Source organism: Cryptomeria japonica, chromosome 4 (genome assembly GCF_030272615.1).
Source record: "Cryptomeria japonica chromosome 4, Sugi_1.0, whole genome shotgun sequence".
NCBI lineage: Eukaryota > Viridiplantae > Streptophyta > Pinopsida > Cupressales > Cupressaceae > Cryptomeria > Cryptomeria japonica.
This window is the reverse complement of record NC_081408.1, coordinates 29125642-29150883: the sequence shown is the minus strand read 5'-3', so window position 1 is coordinate 29150883 and position 25242 is coordinate 29125642. Positions and strand designations below refer to the sequence as shown.

The following is a 25242-nucleotide window of genomic DNA, read 5'->3' as shown; positions in this document are numbered from 1 at the left end:
TAACTTCCTGGCTGGAGTAGATCCTTTCTCATATTATTTATAATCGATGTGAATTTCCCTCCACAATCATGAGGGAAGCATGGAAGTGGTCTCAATTATATATCTGTCATTATTTCATGGTATATCTTGCCTTGGTCATAGCCAAGTTAGCTTTTAAAGCACTATGAAAGTTGATTTTGTAGACATGGGGAGCAGCAATAACAATTTATCTAGTCTTTTTATTTCCTGGAAAAATGGTTTTGGTCTTTTGGAGATAAAAACTGTCATGTTTTGGTAGCTTTAGATGAATCCCTTTGAATGTTGAGAATCACTCTTAATATAGGCTATTTAATAATCTTTGTTGCATGGTCCGCTCCCACCCACTCCTACTAGAGTGCTCCTTATTCTTGAATAATTTGCTAATCCTTTGCAGCTAGAGTTTCCAGATCACAACTATTGAGGTTGTCTTCTGAATTTCTTTTGTTAGGCATGGTTGGGATTGATATAAAGCTTTGCTTTTTCTGGTGTAGTCCAAGAGCCGTGACCATACATTGAAGGCATACATGTGCTGAATTCTCAAGCTTCTTATAGACGAACATATAGATGAGCTATTGAACCATGTCTTCTCACCTTCACTGCATAGAGATCTCCCATCGAGGAGCCAGCAATTTATATGTTTACCTTTGAAAAACCAAACTTTGTCCAAATATGTTGACCTGGCCACTCATGGCAATCAACGCCTTTGGCAAACCAATATATGTTGACTTCACCTCTCATGGCAGACATAATGATGTTGACACTTAAAGAAAATTAAACACACTCAAGGAAGGAGATTATAAGCCATTTATGTCTAGAGAACTAAAATAAATCAGTTGGAGTTAAGCATGAAATATAGTGAACAATTTTTTGTTTTATTATTGATGAGACGCTAGTTGGAACTGAATTTAATCAATAATAAAGGTAAGCCGTAATCTTATCTCATGTTAATAAATTAAAGTACTGTTTATGTACAAAAGGTAAAATACAAAGCAATAAATCAAACTTATGTAGCATGCATCATATCTATCACAATATGTTCCCATTAATATCACAGTATTCTAAAAACCAAATTATTGGGGTCGTCACATTTCTTCTTTCACTAATTGTACAATACATCTTGATTTCGTCTATATTTGTGAACTTGCGAGAAAATGCTGACATTTACAATATTCTTGACTTGTATATGGATACCTTAATTGTTATGCATGACTATTATTCTTTTACATTAAATAGTTTTGTTTGTTACTTATATAAAGATTAAAAAATATCATAACTAGATCAGCAACACAGATTGAGGCCCCCTTGGAACTAGGTTGGATTTGGATATATTGTCATTGATACAAAGTATTTTGTTGCCAGGTGGATACAAATGTTGCACGGATAGTTGTACGTCTTGGATGGGTTCCTCTTGCTCCACTCCCAGAAAGTCTTTTGATACATAAGTTAGAGGAGTAAGTAAGATGAATAAACAGCATTTTACTGATTTCAATGTATGGCAGTTCTAAACTGTAGGTCCTCAAAAGACTTACCTACATTATTCATGATTATGTTAATTCACTTTGGCTGAGCAGTTGATACCTAATACAAACAGTTAATTAGACATATCACATCTGGAAATTAAATATTATTGCTTTGTTAATAAGTCAGAAGATCTACATCAATTTTACAGTAAGGTCAATTTTACATTGCTTATGTGTCTTGCAGGTACCCTTATTTGAACAGTATCCATCAGTATTTATGGCCACGACTGTGTACTCTTGATCAGCGGACTCTGTAATTCTTTATGCTTTTTACAACCTGCAATTGAAATGTTGTTAGAAGTGTGAAAATTGCATGTTGCATCACAAGTTATCTACAAAACAAAATCTGATGTACATATACAAGCAATTAAACAAAAATGACTAAAAAATATTTATAACCCAAAGTGAGAAAAACAAGATGATGAATCCAATCTTTAATAGGTAGGGGCCCTGTTCTCTCATTGACCAAACAGAATGTTCTTATATTAACATTTAGATAAGAAACAAATTGTAGGTTCTTAGATATATTCAGCTCGTTCAGATGAAACCTAAGAACTTGAGAATCAACCATTTAATAAGTAATTGTACTTTTAGTGTTGACTATAATTGAAAAAAAAAAATCACAATAAATTTAAAACAATAATACCTCTGCATTCAGCCATGCCTATCTAGCCTCTTATTGTGGATATAATGCTTTACAATTCATAGATGTTTGTAGTTAACCTTGTATATCTGATACATCCATTCTCTATAGTTATAGACTTATAGCCAAAAGTACAAACAGCGTATAATTGTTTACAAAACTTTCTCAACAAATTCTATAGATGTTTTTATTTTTTTAAACAAAAATCAAGTATGTTAAATGTTTAAACAAAAATGTCATGGTATTTTGGGTGTTTTATTTTGTGCTTGTGTATTAATATTCTATTCCACAGTTTGTTAATTAAAAGGGAAGTGTTTACTCCCTACGGTGAATTGTTCAAGTGCAGTGATTAAATAACAGTCACAATAATATGGCAGAACAATATATCCTTTATTGCATTCCAAAAGGTAAATTGTTCAAGTGCAGTGATTAAATAACAGTCACAATAATATGGCAGAAAAATATATCCTTTATTGCATTCCAAAATGTTTTGTACATCAACAACAACTACCATGGTTCCCTTACATTGTACTTATAAGACACCCAGCAGTTGGCGGAGATGCCAACCCTCACAACTGCCGACTCACCCCTACAAGAACCAACGGTTGTCTTATTACACAAACATAACTTAGCAAAATATAAGTATTAGCCTAATTACCGCCTAACATCAGCGCCTCCAAAAAGTAGTCGTCTTCCAGACGACAAAGACAAAATGGGAGCTGGACAACTGAAAACTAAGACTAAGAGGGATGAGAAGACGTCCCTGGAGTGGTGGAAGTTGAAGTCTGCTGCCGGGACTGCTGCAGTTGCTCCGTGCGGAGCCGTAAGTTCCTCTCGGCAACCAGCTGGCATTCACAAGCTTTCTTTACCATGAGAGCTGCCTCAATCAAATCCTTATCCTTCTGCTCCACCTCACGTGTCAGGATCGATACCCTCTCCTCCAATGCCTTCAGCTGGACACCTTGTTCGGCCATACGGGTCTTCTAAAGTGCAGCCACCTCCTCCAACCCAATTCGAATCTGCTTCTATGCGGTAGCAAGTTCTATACGTTTATCCAACTCCTGCTGAAGTATGGTGCTCTCTTCCTTAGCAGCTCATTGTTCAACCTGGGCCCGCTACATCTGAAAATATAGCTCCCTGTAGGAGCTCTCCATGCCCTGCAAGGTAGGCCCAAGGGCTCCCTGGTCGTGCATGATGTGTGTACCTCGCCAGGCTGTCACCATCTCAGGAGTCTCGACTATTGGCCAGCCATGGTGGACAAACTGCTGCGTCAACTCCTCTTGGCATCTGGTGGTCATGAATGCCAGAAGCTTCAGTGCTTCTGATAGGGCTCCTATGTCTACGCGTAAGGCCAGGTTGGCGATGCTGCGTGCCACCTCTGTAAAGCCCTGCAGCTCCGTCATGAATTGCCGAATAAAGCCGACAGGGTCCTGTACGTCTGGCTATGAGATGCGAAGGCTCCCGGATGAATCCTTCCCTGGTGGTGACTCTGGTTCCCTCATCCTGCTATTCTCAGATTGGAAGCTCTCATCCTCTACATTGATAATACTTCACGTATGCTCTTCTTCAATCTCTCCCGTCCTCAGGGTCTGCTCTATGTTCCCAATCCCCTCTTCCTGAATGTGCTCCTCGCTAACTGCCATAGTGCGCGGTAAAGGGGGCGGGGGTACCTGGGGTGCAAGAGCAAACTTCCCCAACCAACTGTCCAGTGATGCATCCACATCCTGCCTCCCGATCAATCTTTCCCTGCCAGATGATGTTCGTATGGGGCCGTACGCCAAAGTGTTCCACCTCTCTATTGATCGTACGAACCCGTACGAATATTCCTTTTGCCTTGCTAATGCTCGTACGTGGTCGTACGAACTCTCATCATCGTTGGCTTGTACGAAGCTGTACAAAATTCCCCTATTTACGATCTCTATGTGTACGGTGGTGTACGGGTTGAAGCCGTACAAACTCCCTGCGTCGCTTGTGTGTATGGCGATGTACGGATTTTTATGCAACCCTTGTTCTTCCTCCTACAATATCTGTATGGACTCGTACGAAATCTGTTGTCTGCTGTGTACGGGAATTTGTTGACGTGGTGCAAAATTATGACTTGTACAGATTCCTTGACCACTCCTGTACGGATTTCTCCAATGTGTACAGACCCGTGCACCCCTCGATTTCTCCAATCTGCAGTTCGTACGGAAGCGTACGGTAAACTCTCCTTCAGCGAAACCAAAATCCGTGGCACAATTTGTACAGACCCGTACAATGATGATTTTGGCTATACGAAATCATACGGTTTTGTGGTTCCTGCCAAGCTCTTCACCTCGTTGCGCCCCTCCACTTCTTTTCGCCTGTCTGATGTTTTTGAATTGGCCGGATGGAAGAATTTATACTTCTTTACTTTTAGGGTTACGACAAATTCCAATATTTTTTTATAAAATAATCTTTTTTCACCATATTCAATTTTGCTCTTGCTAACTTTACAATAATTGCCCTTTGTTTTAATTTTTTAATTTTTGCTAACTCATTCTTTTTAATTTTTAATACTTGCCTTATGTTTTCTTTTTTTAATATTTTCCTTCTAAAATATTCTTTTAATTTCCTAACTTGGCAAGAATATTTGAATTTTAACCTCCATACCTTTAATTGGCCACGGTACCGAGCAATTTGTTTCGACCTACTACTTATTTTATTTCTTTTTTGTTCCCCTGAATGTATCTCCTTTTCCTTCGTGGCTTGTACTGTCTTTTTTGGTTTATGCAACTTGGCTTTCCTCACCCGACATTTCATCCTTTTCCTTTGTGTTATTTTATTGAAATTTCCTTCCTTATCTTCTTGCTCGGTCCCCCGTCGGCATCTTCCTCATTGTCCAAGTCTTGCCTTTTCCTTTTCACCCTGGTGGGATCTCCCTGGGCCCTTTGATCTCCAAGTCATGCAGCCACGCACATACATGCGGTAGTCTCCTATAACACTCTTCGAGAACACACGTGCCCACATATTCCAAGTCCCATATTTTGTCTACCAATGGTGCTGGCCCTACCCCTTTGTAGCTTCCATCTGCGTACCGACCTCCATACTATTGGTACCATGTCACCTTCTCACCATCCACCTGTGGTGGGCCCATGGGGTTAGGGATCATTCGGTAAAGTGCATCGTGCCCGGCTTCCTACTCACCAGGTTGTAGTGCTATCACAAACAAATCTTCGGCTTTTAGTACCATTTTCAAACACGGTCCCAAGGTTGCACCGTACTCTTTCAAGTCTACCTCCTCCAGGTCAATTGGCTCCTCTATCTTCCCGGCTAGTTCTGCCTCCCATTTTGCCTCTACCTCCTCGTCAATCTCGTACGCAATATAGCCTTCGCGGAGACCTTCGTAAGGAGCCCTCTTTCTCCAGTATCCCGTGATCCTTATCCATGTTGCCGAATCACCAAAATAGGCATTTGTCAAGTGCTTGTGAAATCTGGGCACCACGATGCCTTCAACTTGCTTCGGTACCAATCGCTTTTCTATGAACGTAAGCGGCTTAGCCCAATCTTTGTCGTTTCTATAAGGTTCTGCAGCGACCACGGGGTCCTCCTCTACTTCTTTGCTTCTTCCAATGGTCCAGTCTCCCTTTGTGGCATATCCCAACATGTTGATTGATAGGACTGGTTTATCACGTTCCCGATACAGTTTCAATTTGGAGTTGTTGATAGGGTTGCGAATTCAATTATCATCCAAGGTAGACAGTTTCACTGCTCCATTCTTCCCCACTTCCCTGATCTTATAGGGCCCCAACCAACAAACTTTGAACTTCCCAGGACAAAGTTCGTTGCAACCGTTATACTTGAGGACCAACTATCCGAGACAGAAGTTTGTCCGCCGAAGATGTTTGTCGTGCTAGTTTTTTCACCGACGTTGGGCCCACTTCCGTTGCCCATTGTGCCATCATCCGACGTTCATCTAGCTTGGTGAGGTTCATAAGCCGAGCATGCAAACTCTCCTCATCTCTCAACCGGTTATCAACAACAATCCGTAGGCTTGGTATGGTGTACTCCGTCGGTACCACCGCCTCTTGGCCGTACATGAGATGGAACGGTGTATGGCCCATGGTCACTATTGTCATTTTATGACACCCTTGGTCCATCAGTGAGAACTGATCAAAGATATGTTCCATGGACCAGCGCTGCCCCAGTTGATCAAGGAGAAAAGCAATCATGGTTTGAAGTGTTGCCTTGTCAGAAGTTCCTAGGCCCCCTTTTTTCTTCAACTTTTGTGATAACAGTCACCTTGTACGTGGTACAGTACGCCCATAGTACCGCTGGCAAATGTTCCTCCCAATCCTCCCATTCCACTCCACAGGATTTATAAATGATAGACACCAGTACTTTATTTGTGGCTTCCGCCTAGCCATTAGCTCAGGGGTAGTACGGGCTTGAAAGGTTGCGAAAGATTTTAAAGTCGGTCGTCATTGTCCGGATGACCTGGTTAACAAAGTGAACCCCTCTATCAATTGTGATCTGAATTGGGATCCCGAACTTGGTCACAATCTATTCGTACAGAAACCTCACAAAACTTATGGCAGTGTTGTCCGGTAGAGCTCGAGCCTCAGCCCACTTTGTCAAGTACTCTGTGGCTACCACAATGTATTGGCATCTATGCATATTGCTCACCTTGAGAGGTCCTACGAAATCCAATCCCCATCTTTCAAACAGTTCCTGCGGCTGGGAGGGGAGCAGGGGCATGAAGTCCCGTTTAAGAGGCTTCCCCGTACGCTGGCATGTGTCACATCCGACTGCCCATTCGCGTGCATCAGTGTGCAAGATTGGCCACCACAGTCTCGCCAACAATACCTTACGTGAGGTAGCATCAAGCCCCATGTGGCCCTCGACCAATCCGTCATGAGCTTCCTTCAGTACACTTGGAATTTCTTCCTACATCACGCATCTTCGCAGGATTTGGTCTGGTCCCATCTTATACAGTAGGCCATTGATCAGTTGAAAGGTTTTACTTTTCAGTGCCAACTTAGGCCGTTCCCCTAGTGGCATGTCCCGTGGAAACATAGAGGTAGATAGATACTTGCCCATGCTCTCGTACCAAGGAGGTAGTACGGCTATTTGGAACAAGTGGGCATCAGGAAAATCCTCATTTACTGCTTCCCCAAGCTCTCCAGATTTGATTCCTAATAGTTGGTCTGCTATGACATGACTCTTCCCAAGGCGTACGATGATTGTAAAGGTGAATTCTTGGAGCAGTAGCAACCATCGACTTACCCGTCCTTGGATTATTGGTTTGTTCACCAGGTACATCAGGGCTTGATGGTCTACGTAAAAGGTGAATGGTGCCGCCAAGAGGTAGTGGCGAAACTTCTACACTGAGTACACCATCCCAAGGGCCTCCCTCTTCGTCGTCTTGTAGTTCCATTCGGCCTTGGAGAGCAGCCGGCTAGCGAAAATAATAGGGTGGTCCAGCCCTTGTATGCCTACTTGTGCCAGAGTGGCACCAATGGCGAAGTTGGAGGCGTCCACGTGGACATGGAACTCCTTGTCCCAATCACGGTACGCCAAGATTAGTGCACTCACCAATCGGGATTTTAATTTCTGGAATGCTTCCTCCTGTTCTGCTCCCCATGTGAATGGTTCACCTTTTCTCGTCAACTTATCCAGAGGGCATGACACCTGTGCAAAACTTTTGATAAATCTCCTATAATTGCCGACATGTCCTAGGAAGGATTTTACCCCGGTGATGTCTGTGGGACTCCATGTTTACAATTACCCCTACCTTGTCAGGGTCCGTCTTTAGCCCTTCCTTGCACACAATGTGCCCCAACAGCTTACCATGTGGTACCATGAATCGACACTTCTTGGGATTCAGGGCCAGCCGAGCCTGCCTACACCTCTCCATGCACTCTCCAAGTGCGTTCAAATGAGCTTCTTGCTTGCTGTAAATAGACCAATCATCCAAAAATACCTTGAAGCTTCCAACCGACATCTCATCAAAGATGTGCAATATAATCCGTTGGAAGGTGGTCGGAGCATTACACAGTCCGAACAACATGCGATTGTATGCATATACTCCATCCTCCACTATAAATGTTGTTTTTCAGTTTATCTTCTTCGGCAATGCTGATCTAGTTGTATCTAGAAAATCCGTCCAGGAATGAGTAAATCTTGTGGCTTGATACCTCCTCCAATATGCTGTCAATGAACGGATCCTTGATAGTCACGACATTCAAGCATCAGAAGTCCACACATATCCTGATCTGATTTGCCTCCTTTAGGGAGATCACAATTGGCGATACCTAGTCGCTGGTTTCTACCTTAAAGATGATTCCGGCCTCCAACATCTTTTCAATTTCTTCATTTACCTTTGCTACATAGTTCTTATTCATTTTGTACGGTCTCCTTCGTATGGATTGGGCACCCGGTACGAGAGGTATTCTATGTACACAGTTCCGGGAATATTTCTTTCAGGTCCTTGTACGTCCACGCGAACACATCCTTGTACTCCAGGAAAATTTTAAATGTCGCCGCTTCTAGCACGGGGTTCCAATCATCCCCGACCAGGATTACCTTCGGATCGGCCTCATTCCCCAAATTCACTTTCTTCACATTGGACTCCTCGTACTTGATGACTTTGTCCCGTTCGAACCGGTGTGCGGGTGTATCATCCACCTGTGCTACCCCCTCACAGTACTCCCCATACTCTGGAGGAAAAGTTGCATCTTCTGTACTTGCACTTGTTTCCCCGATCTCGCAAATCTGCAACATGTGGCAATCGGGGTGAAATACTTCATAGTCTTCCATCTACCAATGGAAGAGCCTGATAGGGGAACTTGTTTCATCCTCTTAGCATCCCTCCAGATCCAAAACCCCCTCGTCATTAGGTTCCATCCTTTTCCGGTCGTTCTATGAGCCCCATTCCCAATTGTGCGAGTCATCTGAGTCCGAATCGGACGACGCCAATTCCTCAAGTCGATCACGTACTTCTAGCCTTCACTCTTGATGGAGAGTGTGTTTTTCTTCTAGTTGTGGTTCGCCTTCACCATAATCAGCCAACCCCTTCCTAGAAGGGCGTCGTAGGCCTTCTTCTCCAGCAGTATGACCACGAAGTCAAGGAAAAAGTGTTGGGTACCGACAACAACCTTTTGTGCCATGAGTGTCCCCAAGGGCTTGATTCTCGGCACAGACCAAGTGGAATGTTGGTGGCCAGAGAGTTGCCTTGCCCAAACCCCTCCATGTCTCCTCTGGTAACATGTTCACTCTGGAGCCACCGTCAGCAATGGTATTCATCAATTTCTATCCCATTATCTCCATCTCGACCATGGCTGGCTTCCGACCAATGCTTACGGTGAGCAGCATGGGGTCTGTAGCAGACGTACAAGGCAATTTTGTTTCCGCCATGGGGTTTGTGCTAGATAGTTTTGCTGCCATATGATGATGTTCCTGGTTGCAAATGTTGTCACCGACAATGTTTGTAAGAGCCATCTTCAATTGTGGCATTGTTTGCAGAAGGTCAAACATGTGCACGGGTACGGTGGTTTGCAACATCTGTTAGATGATAGTTTTCTCGGACTCTGACCAGAGTGGTGTATTGGCAGTATTGTGTGAGGCCCTACGTTCTTCCGCCATCGCGCATTCCACATCGGCCTTTGCTTCCCAAAGCCTCTCCTCCATGCGGGGATTGGGGTACATCATCTTCTTACCATGCAATCTTGTGATTGCCAGTACCTCCTCATTTGGCTCCTTCACGTCCAACATATTTACTCCCTTTTGTTTCGGGCAGCCAATGTCCTCATGGTTTCCAGGACCACACCATTTTCACAGCAAACCTCCACCATTGTTCCCATTCTGACATTCCCGAGCAAAGTTGCCCCACTCATTACATTTCAGACATTGAATCATGGGCCGCCCTTTTGCACCGTACTGAATTTTGCTCCTTGGCGTGTTATTATTGGAACGGATGTTCCCGTGCCAATTACTGCGGTATCCTCCTGGTGAAGCCTTGGAGTTTGCTGATTGTTTAGGTGGTGTGGCCGGTGGAGTAGCTTGCTCGCCTTGAGCATAGAGCACTTGTGTGCTCCGTGTTTTTAAATTGTACGGGCATTCCTTGGTGGAATGGCCCAGTACTTGACAGATGTCACAAAAAGCTTTGTTTGAACATGTTCCCTTCATATGCCCTCTCACCTTGCAGTCGGTGCACCAGAGTTCTTTGTTGTCTCTGCCACTTTCTTTATCAGCCTTCAACTCCCTTATCATTCGCAGCATGTTCTTTTGAAGGGCTTGTACGGTTGTGGACTTGCCATTGCTACTTCCGTGGTTGTGGACTCGCCATCGCTACTTCCGTCCGTACTGTCATCATCACTTGCTCTCCATTTCCCCTTCAATGTTTTACTCTCGCTTTCAATATCCATCTCTTAGTTGTAAAATTCATCATATGATGGCGGAGGGACCACCTTCATCTTGCGCCTGAGGAATGGTACCAGCCCTTCGACAAACCATCTCTTCTTCAGTCCATCTGTCGGTTGGTTCCCCATTTTGTTCAATAGTTCCTTCAACCTTCGATTATAAGCCCGAACACTTTCACTTTTTCCCTGTTTGGTATTGTAAATCTCCGCCACAATTTCATTGTCGTCACGTAGGAGTTTGAATTTCTCCTAGAAGGCCTTCTTCAATTTGTTCCATGATGTTTTAAGCTGGGCATCAAGGTCCGTGTACCAGTCAATTGCTATCGCTCGAAGGGTGGCCGGAAATGCCTTCATCCAGTAATCCTGGTCGTCTTGGTCGTTTGCCTCCCAGATGGTTATGCATGTCTTGCAGTGTCGTACGGGGTCCTCCGACCCGTCTCCCATGAATCTAGGAAGCTTTTGTTTCTCTGGGGTGTGTGCCATTGTCTTCGTCTGGAAGGTTTTATGTGCCACCTAGAAGGTATTGTATGCGTTCGACCGGATCGGATCGTATTGCTCCGTCCATGAGCCTTCTATGTGTCTACCCGCATCCTCCGTGCTTTGGTCACCCTCACTCCTATACTCCCTCCTCGGGGTTTCAGGGTCTGACTCTCCTATTTTTGAGTATTCCCCGAGGGACAGATTTCCAATTTGATACAGGTTATTCTCAAAGAGTTCGACGACCTTGCGGGTCCCATACAACCCCTTCGTCGCGATCGAAGTGCTCTGACGGATTGCTCTCGGACTGAGTTTCAGACTCTTCACTTGATGTCAAGTGAGTGGCCTAGTCGATGAGATCGTCCTCCGCTATGTCCGACAGTGGTAGGTTGCTCGCAACCTCTACCAACTGGTTCCACGTATGCGGCGTCTGCCTCTCCCGACTACAACTCCGACTCACGCTTGGACTCTTGCTCTGCCTTGTCGAACTCTCCAAGCCTTCAACAATCTCCCTTAGCTGACGTCTCCACTCATTTTGTTGTCTAATATGTAGGGATCTTCGTATTGACCCCTCGCCTATTCCTCCGTTGGTCTCACGCCGTCGGTCTTTGTTGGGACGTAGGGGCATTAATTGCGAGGGGTACGACGTCTGCTCGTATCCCTCTCTTCCTCTTCCCTACAGCTCCTTTCTTCGTGCTACTGCAAGATTTGTTGCCGACGACGTTCCCGACTGATTTCTTCCCTCTGCTCTTGCCGTTCAATGAGGTTCCGTGCCAGCAGTCTAGGAAGGCTCCCCAGAAGATCAAACACGATAGTATTTACTGTGAGTTCTTCACATACCGTGCCCTCAGGGATCGCTCTCTCTCGAGCTTCCCTCTGTTGTTTTTAAAGCAATCAGATGTTAATTTAACCAATTTGATTATAATCAGACTGTGTATAAGCAGTAACAATAATAAAACACAAGACACAAGAACAGTAACAGCAATAAAACACAAGACACCGATACCCTGGGAAAACCTCCCTCCTGGAGGGGAAAAACCCAGCCTTTAAATGTGATACGTATTATCTCAAATATGGATAGTTTACAAGACTTTCTCAGATTGCAGTTCAAGAAATCAGTGATGGATGCAGCCCTTCATTAACAGCAGATGATAAGGCGAAGCAGCAGAAGTCTGGATCTGATTTGCACAAGATACCTTGAGATGAACTTTGACAACTTCGCTATGTTCAACCTTGCATAATCGCCTTGCACAAGTTCGCATTAGAGAGAATCACTGCTAGGAGAGCAGATAGGAAAATCTGAATGTATTGAGTCTTCAAATGACTTCATCTTGGAGTATTATATATCAACCTTAGGCACTAATTTCCCTCAGGTCGACTTGCATGAATAATAATATATTATTATTGTATATTCCCACGTTGGACATTTGGGTCCAGCCCAATAGTTCAATTTCCCTTGCACGTTACATTTTGGGCCCAACCCAATGACACATTGTATTGCTTTATCACGCTACATTTGGGTCTAGCCCAATAACTTATTAATCTGACTTCCACGTTACATTTTGGGTCCAGCCCAATGACATATTTACATAGAGGATAATACAAGTGTATAAAATAGGTATCTGAGCTAGCTACTATTTCAACACCCTCTGCACGTACTGGGTGATGGAAACGTCCCACAGTTCCACCAAATCCTCCGTCAGTTGATCCTCCCTAGCTTCCGCCTGCGTGGGCTCTTTGTGTGTATCACCTTTAGTGACTATTAACTGTTGTTGAAATGGTTAGCCCATTAGTGGTTACCGCTTGCCACCATATTGATCTCCGGAATTCGAATAGGCAACGGTGGCAAAATGTTTACTCCCTACGGTGAATTGTTCAAGTTTCACAGAATAAACAGTAAATGCATACAGAACATCTAACCAACAATTACAACTATATCCAGAGCAGTGATTAAATAACAGTCACAATAATATAGCAGAAAAATATATCCTTTATTGCATTCCAAAATATTCAGTAATCAACAACAACTACCATGGTTCCCTTACATTGGTACTTATAAGACACCCAGCGGTTGGCGGAGATGCCAATGCCAACCGTCACAACTGCCTACGGGAACCAACGGTTGTCTTATTACACAAACATAACATAGCAAAATATAAGTATTATTTAAACAAAAATCTATAGATGTTTTTATTTTTTTAAAGAAAAATCAAGTGTGTTAAATGTTTAAACAAAAATGTCATGGTATTTTGGGTGTTTTATTTTGTCCTTGTGTATTAATATTTTATTCCACACTTTGTTAAATAAAAGGGAAGCATATATTTTAACCATTATTTATGCTATTGTATAAGATGGAAATTTTCAATATTGTTATATTCCATGAACCTTAATTTCTTTTCTCCTTTTTTGTCCACAGTTACGAACTTCACTATCAGTTGATTACATTTGGAAAGGTGTGCCCCATGCACTTGAATAACTTTAATATTTTTGATTGCTCGGTAGTTAACTAACTCGTTTATGACTCTTACTTAATAAGGCAATACCATTTTAAGTGGAACATTTTTTTTCAATTAATTGTCAACTTTGTAAGCCAACACCTTGTAGATGTAAAAGTAATTGAATTGGCTAGTATTAGCACCACACAAAGGTAAAATGTGAGCTAACCAAGAATATTAAGCACATAACTAGAGCCTACTATTGTTCTCTTCTAGGGAGCCTTTGTACTAATGACAATAAAGTTATGTTTATGTTTAAGGTGTAATAAGATTTTTGAGAAAAATATGTTACAAAATTACAAATCAAACCAGCAGCTAAATTTGGCCATGCAGGATACAGCCGGATATGGTAATTATGCTGCATATGCTGTATCCAAGTCAACTGTTTAAATAAAATAAAATATAAGTGAAACTTTTTATATGAACCCTAAAATTCATAAACTGTTTAAGCCTTCTGTTTAGTGAGCTTAGGATTGAAACCTAACTTTAAGAGCTCAACTTAGGGCTCTAAAGATTCAAGTAGCAGGATTTATTTATCTAAATCAGGGTCTTAAGTTTTTAATACATGAATTCTATCGTTTTTCAATTTATGGCTTTAAGTTTTTCACCATTTTAATTAATGTATCCTTTTCCTATTCAGGTTTTCTGTCAAAAAAGCAGGCCAAATTGTAATGCATGTCCAATGAAGCTTAACTGCAAGCACTTTGCAAGTGCTTTTGCGAGGTTGGTAGACACTCTTATTTTAGATCCTCATTGTACTCTGATATAATGCAGTGCCTAACTCTAGGACTTAAATATCATTCTGAAGCTTGATGTAGAAGTCTGAACTAGAGTACGCATATTAATAGGTCACATTCATATTCTAGAGGTTTTCTAACACATTTGTTTGCCATTTATTTTTCAATCACAATAGTTGGAATTCAATGAGCATGTGCATCAGTATTTTACTCAAGTATACAGCAATGAATTTATTTCATGTAGTGTCATGGGCCGTAGCTTTTCTAGGTCAACATAGTCCTGCATATCCATTATTGTGATTTTCCTTTTATTGATATTATAATGTATTAGCAAAGCTAACACAACTACATTAGTGAATATAGGATTCAAATCTGACTTTAACAGCTCTCAAAGACTTGATATACTTACATTTCTTTCATTTTGTCTGTCTCAGTGCACGAAAAGCCCTTCCAGCTCCAGTTGACAAATCATTATCAATGCCAATTTCTTCTTTCGATCCACAATCTCAGCAAGATTCTTATCCCCTTATTCCACTTGCTCTGCCTCCAATATCTTCATTTGATATTCTTTCTCAGCAAAATCCATATACCCTAGATTTGGCCAATATTTCTGTGAGGCACCTATCAACATCAATGCCAACCTGTGAACCTATTATTGAAGAGCCTTCATCTCCAGAGCGTGAGAGCATAGACAGTTCAGCAGAAAGTGCACCGCATGATTCATTTGATATGGATTCTGAAGAAATTCTCAGTATCAATTTGAACTGTAATGACAATGCATTACAGATATACAAATCTTCAGAGAGTGGCACCCAACACTTAGATGCAACAGACACATCGACAGCTTTAGTAGTTGCACTGCCTGAGTATGCTTCAATACCTTTACCTAAGCTAAAAAATATTAGTCGACTTCGGACTGAGCATCAAGTGTAAGCACCAGCTTTGTCGACTCAGGACTCTATTCTTATCAAAGCAAATAAATATTTCCATGCACATTTTCAACTTTCCATGCACATTTTCAACTTAATAAGTTCATAGATAGCAAGGATGCGCTTGTAGTCTATGGACTTTCACTTGGAATTACTATCAAAAAGGTGGTTTTTGTTTGCAGATATGAGATTCCAGATAATCATCAGCTTCTGAGTGAGGTAAGCATTTGAAAGTTTCATTTACTATTAGAAATGCATAACTGGAAAACAAATTTCCAAAAAGTTCTCCGACTGACAATTTCTCGTACAGTTTGACCCAAGAGAACCAGATGATCCTTGCTCTTATCTTCTAGCTATATGGAGTCAAGGTACATTTTCAATAGGGTCACATTCATACATAAATTCAGTTATGCTAAAATCTGTAAATAACAAGAAAACAGAATGAAAAAGATGGATGAAAAGTCAGAATTAAAAAAGCATTGTCTTTTTCACTGATAACTGTAATGGCTTATATTGTTAATTCAGATGAAAAAGTAGAAAGAGTGATAACACCAGATTCATGTTGTACTTTGAATGGATCACATGAACATCAATGTGAACAAGAAAGTTGCAGCTCCTGTACAACTACAAGAGGCATTAACGACGACATTGTCAAGGGCACAGTATTGGTATGTTCCAAAAATAAGCACTTCTAAAATGCAATTATCTCATGTGGATCTCTGCATTGAATTGAGGTAATTATGTATGGTGAAGACGTCTATATTTTTTTTGTAAACTCATACAAGTTGATCATGTGCAGATACCTTGCAAAACAGCAATGAGGGGGCATTTTCCATTAAATGGAACTTATTTTCAAGTTAATGAGGTATTTTAGACATTTATTAATCAAGGCACGTCCTCTATTGCAAATTCCAAATTGTAGACCACGATCACATTAGAACATATGACTATAGCATCAATCGTTGAAGCCAACCAATTCAATAAATTAGAGATTAATTATAATGTAATCTAGATTAGTAATTACAATTTAAAATTATTTGTATTTTTGCCATTTGCCAACCAATTCAGTAAAATTATCAATTAATTTTAATGTGATTTAGATTAGTAATTGCTATTCAAAATTATATGGATATTTTTCCATGTAAGATGCTTTATAGTCAAATTTCAACATGGTGCATCAACTTCCTTCTAGAAATCAATAAATTTGTAGAAAGGCTTGTGAGGACCTCCTCCCATCCTTTAATATGAGCTATTGAATGACTAAAAGAAAACAACTACCTGATCATAACCTTTATTTTTGGATTGCAATTATTACCTAATACTCTCTGATGATATTAGAGGAGTGAAGAGAACACATTATGAGAAAGCCTTCTCGTACTCAAATATGGCATTAGACAACATTGTTTTGCAAAATCTGAAATATCTTCTCATACATTAAACTAGGACAAATTTTTGTATCCATCTGTTTTTCGGTTATTCACTTCATGGATTGTAAGACTGCTTTACATCACAAGGATTTCAACGTAACTAATGAATTATAGGGTTCATTGGTCTTGCCTCACAATTTTAATTTTATGATTGATGTACAACTTTACCTCATTTGCAAATTAACCTTTATTCACACATGTATGTATTAAAGAAAAAGTGGCCTTACACCTGGGATCTCACAAAAAATTTCTTGGTTTCTACAATGAAAATATTTACACCAGATAACTTAAAAATTCAGGTTCTCTAAGCTAAAGGAGAATTTGCAAATAAAAGTGAAGAAATCCCAATGATGTATGCTCATCAACAATTGGGAAACCAAACTATCTGTCACCGATGACCATCAGATGCTGTGCATCTTATTTAATATATATTCTAACAAATGGATTTATTCCTTACAGGTGTTTGCTGATCACAGAACAAGCTTGCATCCAATAGAAGTACCTAGACATTGGATTTGGAATTTGCGACGATGCACAGTATACTTTAGTACATCAATTCCCAGTATATTTAGAGGTAAAGTTACTTCCATTTAAAACCTGGAAAACGCTTTTAAAGTTTTACTTTTCTTATCTAATTTCTAATATTTTTTTTTACTACATGCTATTAGGTCTTGACGCAGAAGCAATCCAAGAGTGTTTCTGGAAAGGTACAAATATTTTCATAGCTTCTAATATATTATAATTCAGTCTGCGCTCCTTACATCACAGAAAATATACTAATTTCTACGTAGAAATCCTGAGTAGATCAATGTCAAGGATGGTTTCTATCTGTAAATATAGATTTCCCTTTTTGCTTCCAATCTCGTAAAAGAAGCTGGAAAGTGCTTGCAATATTTTAAAACTTTAAACCAATAAGTTGGGCAAGAGGTGGTGACATCTTGTTATGTTCCGCAAGTTTCTCAAGGTCGTAGCATCTTAGGACTTAACTCAGCAATCCTGATTTTGTGATCAGGTAAGCCCTTTGTTTTTTCCAAACTCTGAGAACCTACAAAATTTAATTACGAGTAACAAAATAACAGCCATGGACACAGAGAGAAATAAGACCTGCTTTGTTATGATAATTGTTGAATAGGAAAATAGCACTGGGGCAGCGACGTGGGATGAAGGGATGGGTAGCCATCACCAAATACAATAGCTTATTATTCTAATGAGCAGGGGAATATATTGGTGTTGTGAGAGACTTTTCAGCAAGTCAATTCAATACACATGGAATCCTATACATTTTCTTGATTCAAGTAGCGAGTCTGTCATGTTCAGTATTAATGTCCATGTTCATAGGTATGTTCTGTTGATTTATGGCTCTGTATCCCCCAAAAATGTTCAAGGATTGGGTATTTATCAGAAACTACCATCTCCAATGGAGACCACGCTTGTGTCAAGGGGTTTCTTGACAATCATATTCTCCTCCATAATAGACTAGGGCATTGTCTTTCTTAGAAAATAATGCTTTATGAGTAGAGCTGGTCTATTTCTGAAGCAAATGCCCGCTCTTTTGATCCCCACATAGCACTTACCCTCCATGCTCCAACGTTAATCCATCCATAGTTGCATTTGGGGAATTTTGAGGTGAGGTCTTCCTGAAGGATTATGAAAACACTATTAGACAATAAACTGACATTTCTAGAAAGAAAGAGTGGGTAGGACCTTCCAGATGTATGAACTACTAAAATGTTGAGATACAATCAACAATAAATTTCAGCCGTATTTCATATGCACAAAAGCAACAAAAGACTATTTAACAAAAAGAAGGAAACGCCTAAAAGTAGCTCTGAAATTCTACCCTTGAATTCTGCATGGGAAATAATTATTGGGACAAGGATAAAACCAAGGGATGGGGAAATGTTTACACAGAACTCAACTTATTGTTTTGAATGGATTAGAGAATATATTGTTACTCTTATTTTTACTTTGATTTTTAAGTGCTTCCGCTAATTTACTAAAGTAGCTTGGTAGTTTTCAACCACACAATTTGAATGCATATGGTAATCATAAAGTGCTGGATAAAATAATGATTTGTTTACAGGATATGTTTGTGTAAGATTGGGGTTTGAGTAATGAATCAGTGCTATGTTTGTGTAAAAAGGTTTGAGCAGTGATATGTTTGCATGATATGTTTGTGTAAGAGGGGGGCTTGAACAATGAATCAATGATATGTTTGTGCAAGAGAGATTGAGAAATGATATGTTTGCAGGGTATGTTTGTGTAAGAGGGTTTGAGCGTAAGACACGAGCTCCACGACCACTTGTTGTAAGGTTACACTTCCCTGCAAGTAGGAAAGATAAAGATCAAGACAATGATGTAAAGTACAAGAAAGAAGGCTGACTGTAGTGAAGCTTCAATATACTAAAACGAAAAGGATTGAGAATGGAACTTGTGTTATAGCATACTGATGCGGGACAGGGAAAGGTTTAAAGCATAAATGTAACAAAAAATTCAAAGAGTATCCATAGAAAGTTCATCATTGAGGTTATATGTATGAAGAGGCTCGTGCCACTTTAAAATTTTATCCATTTTCCAATTTCCAAATTTATTAACTCGTTAAGAAAGGAATATAGTTCACCACAGAACACATTATCATTCAGTTATCCAGCACCTCATTGTGCTGAGTTATAATTTTATGACTATACTAGGCATAGGCTCATTTCCACATTTTTCAGTGATATGAATTCCAATTTTGATATACAATTGCGCAAATAGAATAACTATGTGGCTAATATAATGTAGGATAAACTCCAATTTCCATACATAATTGCACAATTAATAAAGACTATGACTTGAAATTTCCATATACAGTGGCACAAATAAAAAAATACCGCCTCGAAATGCAACAATACAATTAACTATTGGAGCACAATAAACCCTCAAAATCTAAATTTCTCTTTGATTACAATAAATTTGTGCAATTTCATTAATAACAAGTATCATATTGTATGAAATTTCTTACATGTATGTACAACAGCAAAAATTAAAAATACCGTATAATCTGCGTCCCCGGCATATGCATCATTTGTTCAATATCATATGGTATAAACATACCACGCCACTGGTTATATGAATGCTAAGAAATCTATTCATGTGTAGTTACAATGCCATCTCTTCTGTCTCAGGCACTCAACCGATCACTCTCCCTTGGTCACTGTGTCTAGTATTGAATTTATTGGTCGACATGATAAATCTGTGATAAGCAAAGGAATAACGAAAAACCCTTGATGCAGATCATAATGTTAGAAAACTGATAAGACGCAATAAATTTATAGTGTCATTTTCAGCATAAATTATAATTAAAAAACAATTGACAAAGTACGGCTCGAATAGAATTTATGCATTCGGGTTTCCTCGCAATTTATGTACTCTGGTTAGAACACGGTTAACATATTTCTAATTTTGTTAGAAACTTAAATTAAATAAACATATCTCACATACTGCTAATAATAAGATTGGAACAACATATGATAATTTGTTTAAAAAAAAAATAAGCATCTCTCATTCTGATAATTTTGTTTTTGATAATTTCTTAGTTCCAACTCTCCTTTACAACGACTAATAATATTGTATCTTTTGTTTAAGTAAAAGATTATTAAGAAGTTCTACTTGGATTAAAGAATGCCATTACTTCAATAGATGAGCTAAGTATCATTGAAAAATCATTTTCTTAATGTTTATAAAATCTGTAATGTCTCTACAGCTGATGCATTAGGTAGGCTTTACTAAAAAATGCTTAATAAATTGTAGACAGATGATGCATTAGGTAGGCTTTACTAAGAAATGCTTAATAAATTGTATATACATTAGCACAATTAATTTAGTCTAATTGTGTCTCAAGATTTAATATTGAGTTAGTAATAGACTTGTGGTAATGTAAATAGAAAATAATTGTATTTAATTTGATAATTGACGAATGCACAAAGATTGATGAAGTTTTGAATTGAATTGATCTTAGGAATTTGTTTCACCTACAAACTTGTTTTATATGATCTATATACTTGTGTTCTTCAGTTTACCTAATCACTCTTATGAAGAATTATCTCTGTTTTGGTGGTATGACAATATTTAAAAAAAGGTTTAAGGGTGGTTCATTAATCATGGGGAGCCAAGTTCCCCCGCATTCACTCTCTAAAAGTGAACAATGATCACGAAATATTTATATTCAATCATGTGATTCCCTTGAAGATGCTTGTGTAGAATTAGATTCCTTTTAATATACCAACTGAAATGTTAATGTAACTAATATACAAATATGGTTATCTAATTATACATTGAATGTCTTTAAATATGAGAAAGAAACAACATATTGAGCAAAATTGGGTTTGGTTAGCTTTATGTAAGAAGGATAAAGGTTGAAAGTCAATTATTAAATTTTAAATTAGGGCAATGTGAGTCCATGATTGCAAAAATATTTTTGCAAATGTGATCTAATTCTAAGAAGGATAGTGTGTGCATGGAAGTATGTGTAAGAATAAGCCTAATAAACACAAGAAAACAAGATGAATGTATAAGGATGTACATGCATTTGGATAGGATGAAAGGGCTAGGTGTATATATTTGTGTTGGCAATATGTGTTGTCATTGATGTCAACTTGATGTCTTGACAATATATGTTGTCCTTGTTTGTGTTGTCACTGATGGCATGGTGATTGGTTGGACAAAAAAATGGTAAGTTGTTAAGTAATGGAGGTATATGATTATGTTTGTCAATATATAAGACATATGTTGGTTGCAGATGGTTTGTAGATATCCACCTTCTTAGTGTTTGATGTCTACACCATGTAATATAATTAATAATGTTGATGGCAAAGAGTGCATGATGAGGTTTAGATGATTTGAGATATTAAGATGAGGATTAGATGCGTAACATTAGAATGAAGATAGTGTACTATGTGAGAAGATAATGTTTCTAGGATATTTTGGTCCTTGGAAGGTTGATTAAGCAAGTTGGTGCAAAACTATGTAATGATATTCTTTGTGGACATTTCACTCCCATCTTTTCAAGTCCTTGTCGTTGGGGTTAATATGGAAGGTGATTGCAATTAGCTAATAGCCTAGTTGTCTGTTAGAATTGGTCTGCGAAGTGTTCCACATTTCTTTGCATTAGTATCTCAGTGTTGTGGCTTGGAGGACATGTTTATAACATCCATGTTGTGTCTTAGTTCATTTTTTGGATGCTATTGTGGTCTGCGAGTTGTGGTAATGTGTTATGTGTTTAACTATCTTTTTGGAATGAAATACTCTATATCAGTTGTGTTGTTCTAGTATGATGTTGTTATAAAAAGATGAAAGAAGGATTTGAGATGTTGTTAGATGTTCAAGGAATGTCTTATTGTGCTCCACATCATGTTAGATGGTTTGTTTGATGTTGCATTGTGATTGGAATGAGTGTGTCAAGGTAATTGTTTTGGTTTGGCCGACAAATATTGTTCTTTTGCTTTGAGTGAATATTTGGGTGTCTCCTCTTGCTTTGAAGATTATGTTGTATTAGTTTTGGGTCCTACCTTGGTGTGTGGTGATTTGTATTGTGCCTAGATTCATCTAGAAGATATGCTTTGGGTCTTTTTTTGGTGTGTTGCTTGTTGTATCTACACCTTACATTGTTGTTGACCTTGAAGGATGTGTGATAGCATGTGAATTGTTTTGAACTATTGAGAAAGAACTGATATTATTTTTTTAGGTCCTCTTTATCTCCTGGATTGGACCTCATTCACGACATTTATGTTTTGATGGTCATTTAACTAGGACCTATGTTTGTCCTCTACTTCGATCGGCCTAATTAATGTTAGCAATGAAGAAGATGGTATATATAGAAGATCAAATTGATATTGATGGTGTAGATGGGCATGTGGATCAATATGTGTATTATGCTTACATGATCATATCATCTGCAAAAAATAATGATGTGAAGTTGTGATATATAAAGTGTTTGGTGCTTGTGAAGTTGGTTGCTTGAGACAAGGATCCAAGGGTATCTTTATATCTAGAGATTTGTCGGAAGTTGTGTTTCCAGAGGCCTATTCATTCTTTATTCACGTGTCTTTCTTGAAGATAGTGTGTCTTTATTGCAAGTCCTTTGCATCTTGCCTTGAGACAATGCGTCTCACCCTGCAAGTCCTTTGTATCTTGCCCTAGGATAGTGCATATTGTCTTGAAAGTCCTACAGGGAGTAGTGTGTGTCCTTGGTAGTGAGCCTAAAACATAATTATAATCATTTCTTATTTTGTGAGTTCTCTCTTATCAAGGTTTTTCCCTGTTTGGGTTTTCCACGTAAATATAGTGTCCTCTTATGCATAGTGTTTCATTATTTTATCTTTCATTGTTGCTGATAAGAGTAAGGTTAAATTGACTGTGGATTGCTGAATAAGAATAAAGTCATTATTTTATTTGGTCAAGATTGATTCACCCTAGGAATGGTGCAAAATGAGATCTTAGCCTAGGAATAAAAACTAATATCTCAAATTTTTGTGGCATTACATTAGGAACATGTAGTGTCATAAATTGTCACTGGGCCAATCTACACCTCATGTTTGTGCCCCTACTTTAGCATGTGCTATCCTCATCACCTATTTAGGTCCATTTGGTGCCCATGATCTAGTTTTGATGCCATGAACACCCATTGATGGATTCCCTGGTGAGGTACCCCTTTCCACTGAGGCTTATTTTGGTCCCTTTTGGAGAAAGACCATGGCACCGAGAACCTTGGTCCTAGACCATGGCACCGAGCATCTTGGTCCTCGACCATGGCACCAACACCCTGGTCCTAAACCATGGCACCCAACACCCTGGTCTTGGACCATGACACTTAGTGCCTTGGTCTCTCTCAATGGGGCCCAAGTTTGAATTTGGGAAGGGGTCATATCTCTCTGACATGAATTTATCTTTGTAGCTTCATATGATCATTGGAGGTCGGCCTAATCGGTAATTTACCTAGATACCCCTATATAAAGATATTTGATCAACCTAATTTCATCCAAGCATCATAAGTTGACATATCCTTGTGCATCCATAAAATATTCATCATCAAGCATTTTTAGAGATCTTCAAGGCTACATATTCATCATTCAATTATTGTGGAGAAAAATTACATCATTCATATGCAAGCATGCTTGTGTGTGATTAGGGTTTTGTCATGTTCATGATATTTCATACAACATATGTGATTACATTCAAAGAAGAAAAACATCATCATTAATGATTACAATTTTGACATATATCTTTTCAATATTTATTTCAGTATTTGCATTATTTCATTCAAGGTTAATTCCTAAACTAGGGTTTGACTTAGACAAATCCCTATTCCCAACAATTTTCTCTTTTTTTCACTGTGTAGGAACAAGTACAGAGCTGAATTTTGGAGGAACGACGGGATTTATAGAGACGGACATGTTCCTCTTTGGATGATGAAAAGTTAGGAGAACGAAGGCAATCACCACCACGGTCCGAACAATCCAGGCCAAATTTCGGGGAGTAGATCTAGATCATATTCGTTTGACCAGATCCAATCTTGTGGCTCTGTATGATGACTGTATCTCACTATTTATGCCCAATATCTTCAATAATTTTCTATTTCACCACAATTATTTACAATTCAAAAATCCTTTTTCAATATTATGGAAAGAAGAGCCCAATTGAGGAAGCCTAGAATTTGATTAGAATCTTGGTCTATTAGGATTAGATCTATCGAATTCTTATCTTTCCCTAGTGTGATGGTAATTAAGAAAAATTGGTTGTTTTAGTACATTCTTATGGTGAAACCCTAATTTTCACCAATTACATAACATAAAATAGTTTAGCTACAATCATAATAGGAGAGCTAAAGTCTTGTGGTTTATGATTCCTTTGTTGCGATGGAATTGAGATTGTGAAGTATGTGTCAATTAACTAGGTTAAATGATATGAAATTGAGCACTTTAAATAATAACAATAACATTTAATATAAAAAACCAACACAATAGCTCAGATCTAGAAAGAGGAGATAGAGAAGAATCTATAGCTATGATTTAGGCATGAAAATGTTGGACATAGTTTGAGGGTGCCCTGATATGAGGGTGTATTAATCAATAATAAGTTCTAGATTTTGGACCAGGAGGTGCTATACCTTCATCTCTCTAAAAATTAGCTAAAAACTATCAAACATGGTGATGGAACCTTAAGTTTTTTCAAAATTTAGAGTTCCAAATCTCATGCAGGACAACGAGTTCACTGGAGAAGTCATGTGAGACACTTATGCTCAGGTATACTTTTCCATTTCAAGCTCCTGAAAGCCTATTTTGATGAATACGTCAAGTGGTTGATTTTCAGGTATGTATGTAGTTGCAAATATGGAATCATTCCAGGTATGCCTTTTCGAATCATAATTTTTCTCCATTTAAGCATTATTATGCCAATCTAATTGTTCTTCTGCATTTTATGTATATTAAACAACCCTTGTACCAAGTTGCAGGTTCCTATGATATCATCTGCCATTTTTCCTAAAGCCACTCCATTTGCATTTTCTTAGATTTTTCAATGGTGAGATAAATTTTTATCAAAGTAAGTCATCTTTGAGTATTATTGAATCTTTCCCATTG

At 39.0% G+C, this 25242-nt stretch overlaps 1 protein-coding gene and 1 long non-coding RNA gene across 2 annotated transcripts in view; one reads left to right on the top strand and one right to left on the bottom strand.

Annotated features, from left to right (window-relative positions):
* Positions 1–19344, top strand: part of LOC131079258 (protein ROS1A) — a 67003-nt gene extending 47659 nt beyond the window's left edge. Inside the window, exons 9-20 of the mRNA XM_058017160.2 lie at positions 1378–1469; positions 1723–1791; positions 13453–13489; positions 14172–14254; positions 14703–15197; positions 15380–15416; positions 15508–15565; positions 15723–15865; positions 15997–16062; positions 17084–17198; positions 17293–17331; positions 18876–19344. Coding sequence (XP_057873143.2) covers positions 1378–1469; positions 1723–1791; positions 13453–13489; positions 14172–14254; positions 14703–15197; positions 15380–15416; positions 15508–15565; positions 15723–15865; positions 15997–16062; positions 17084–17198; positions 17293–17331; positions 18876–19006 — 1365 coding nt within the window. The 3' untranslated portion in view covers positions 19007–19344. The remainder of the gene's footprint in view (positions 1–1377; positions 1470–1722; positions 1792–13452; positions 13490–14171; positions 14255–14702; positions 15198–15379; positions 15417–15507; positions 15566–15722; positions 15866–15996; positions 16063–17083; positions 17199–17292; positions 17332–18875) is intronic.
* On the bottom strand, positions 1628–20059 carry LOC131079260 (uncharacterized). Its single transcript, XR_009113949.2, has 2 exons — positions 19660–20059; positions 1628–1815 (listed from the first exon to the last, which is right to left on the bottom strand). It is a non-coding gene; the product is annotated as an uncharacterized LOC131079260 (long non-coding RNA).
* Positions 20060–25242: the final 5183 nt, after the last annotated feature.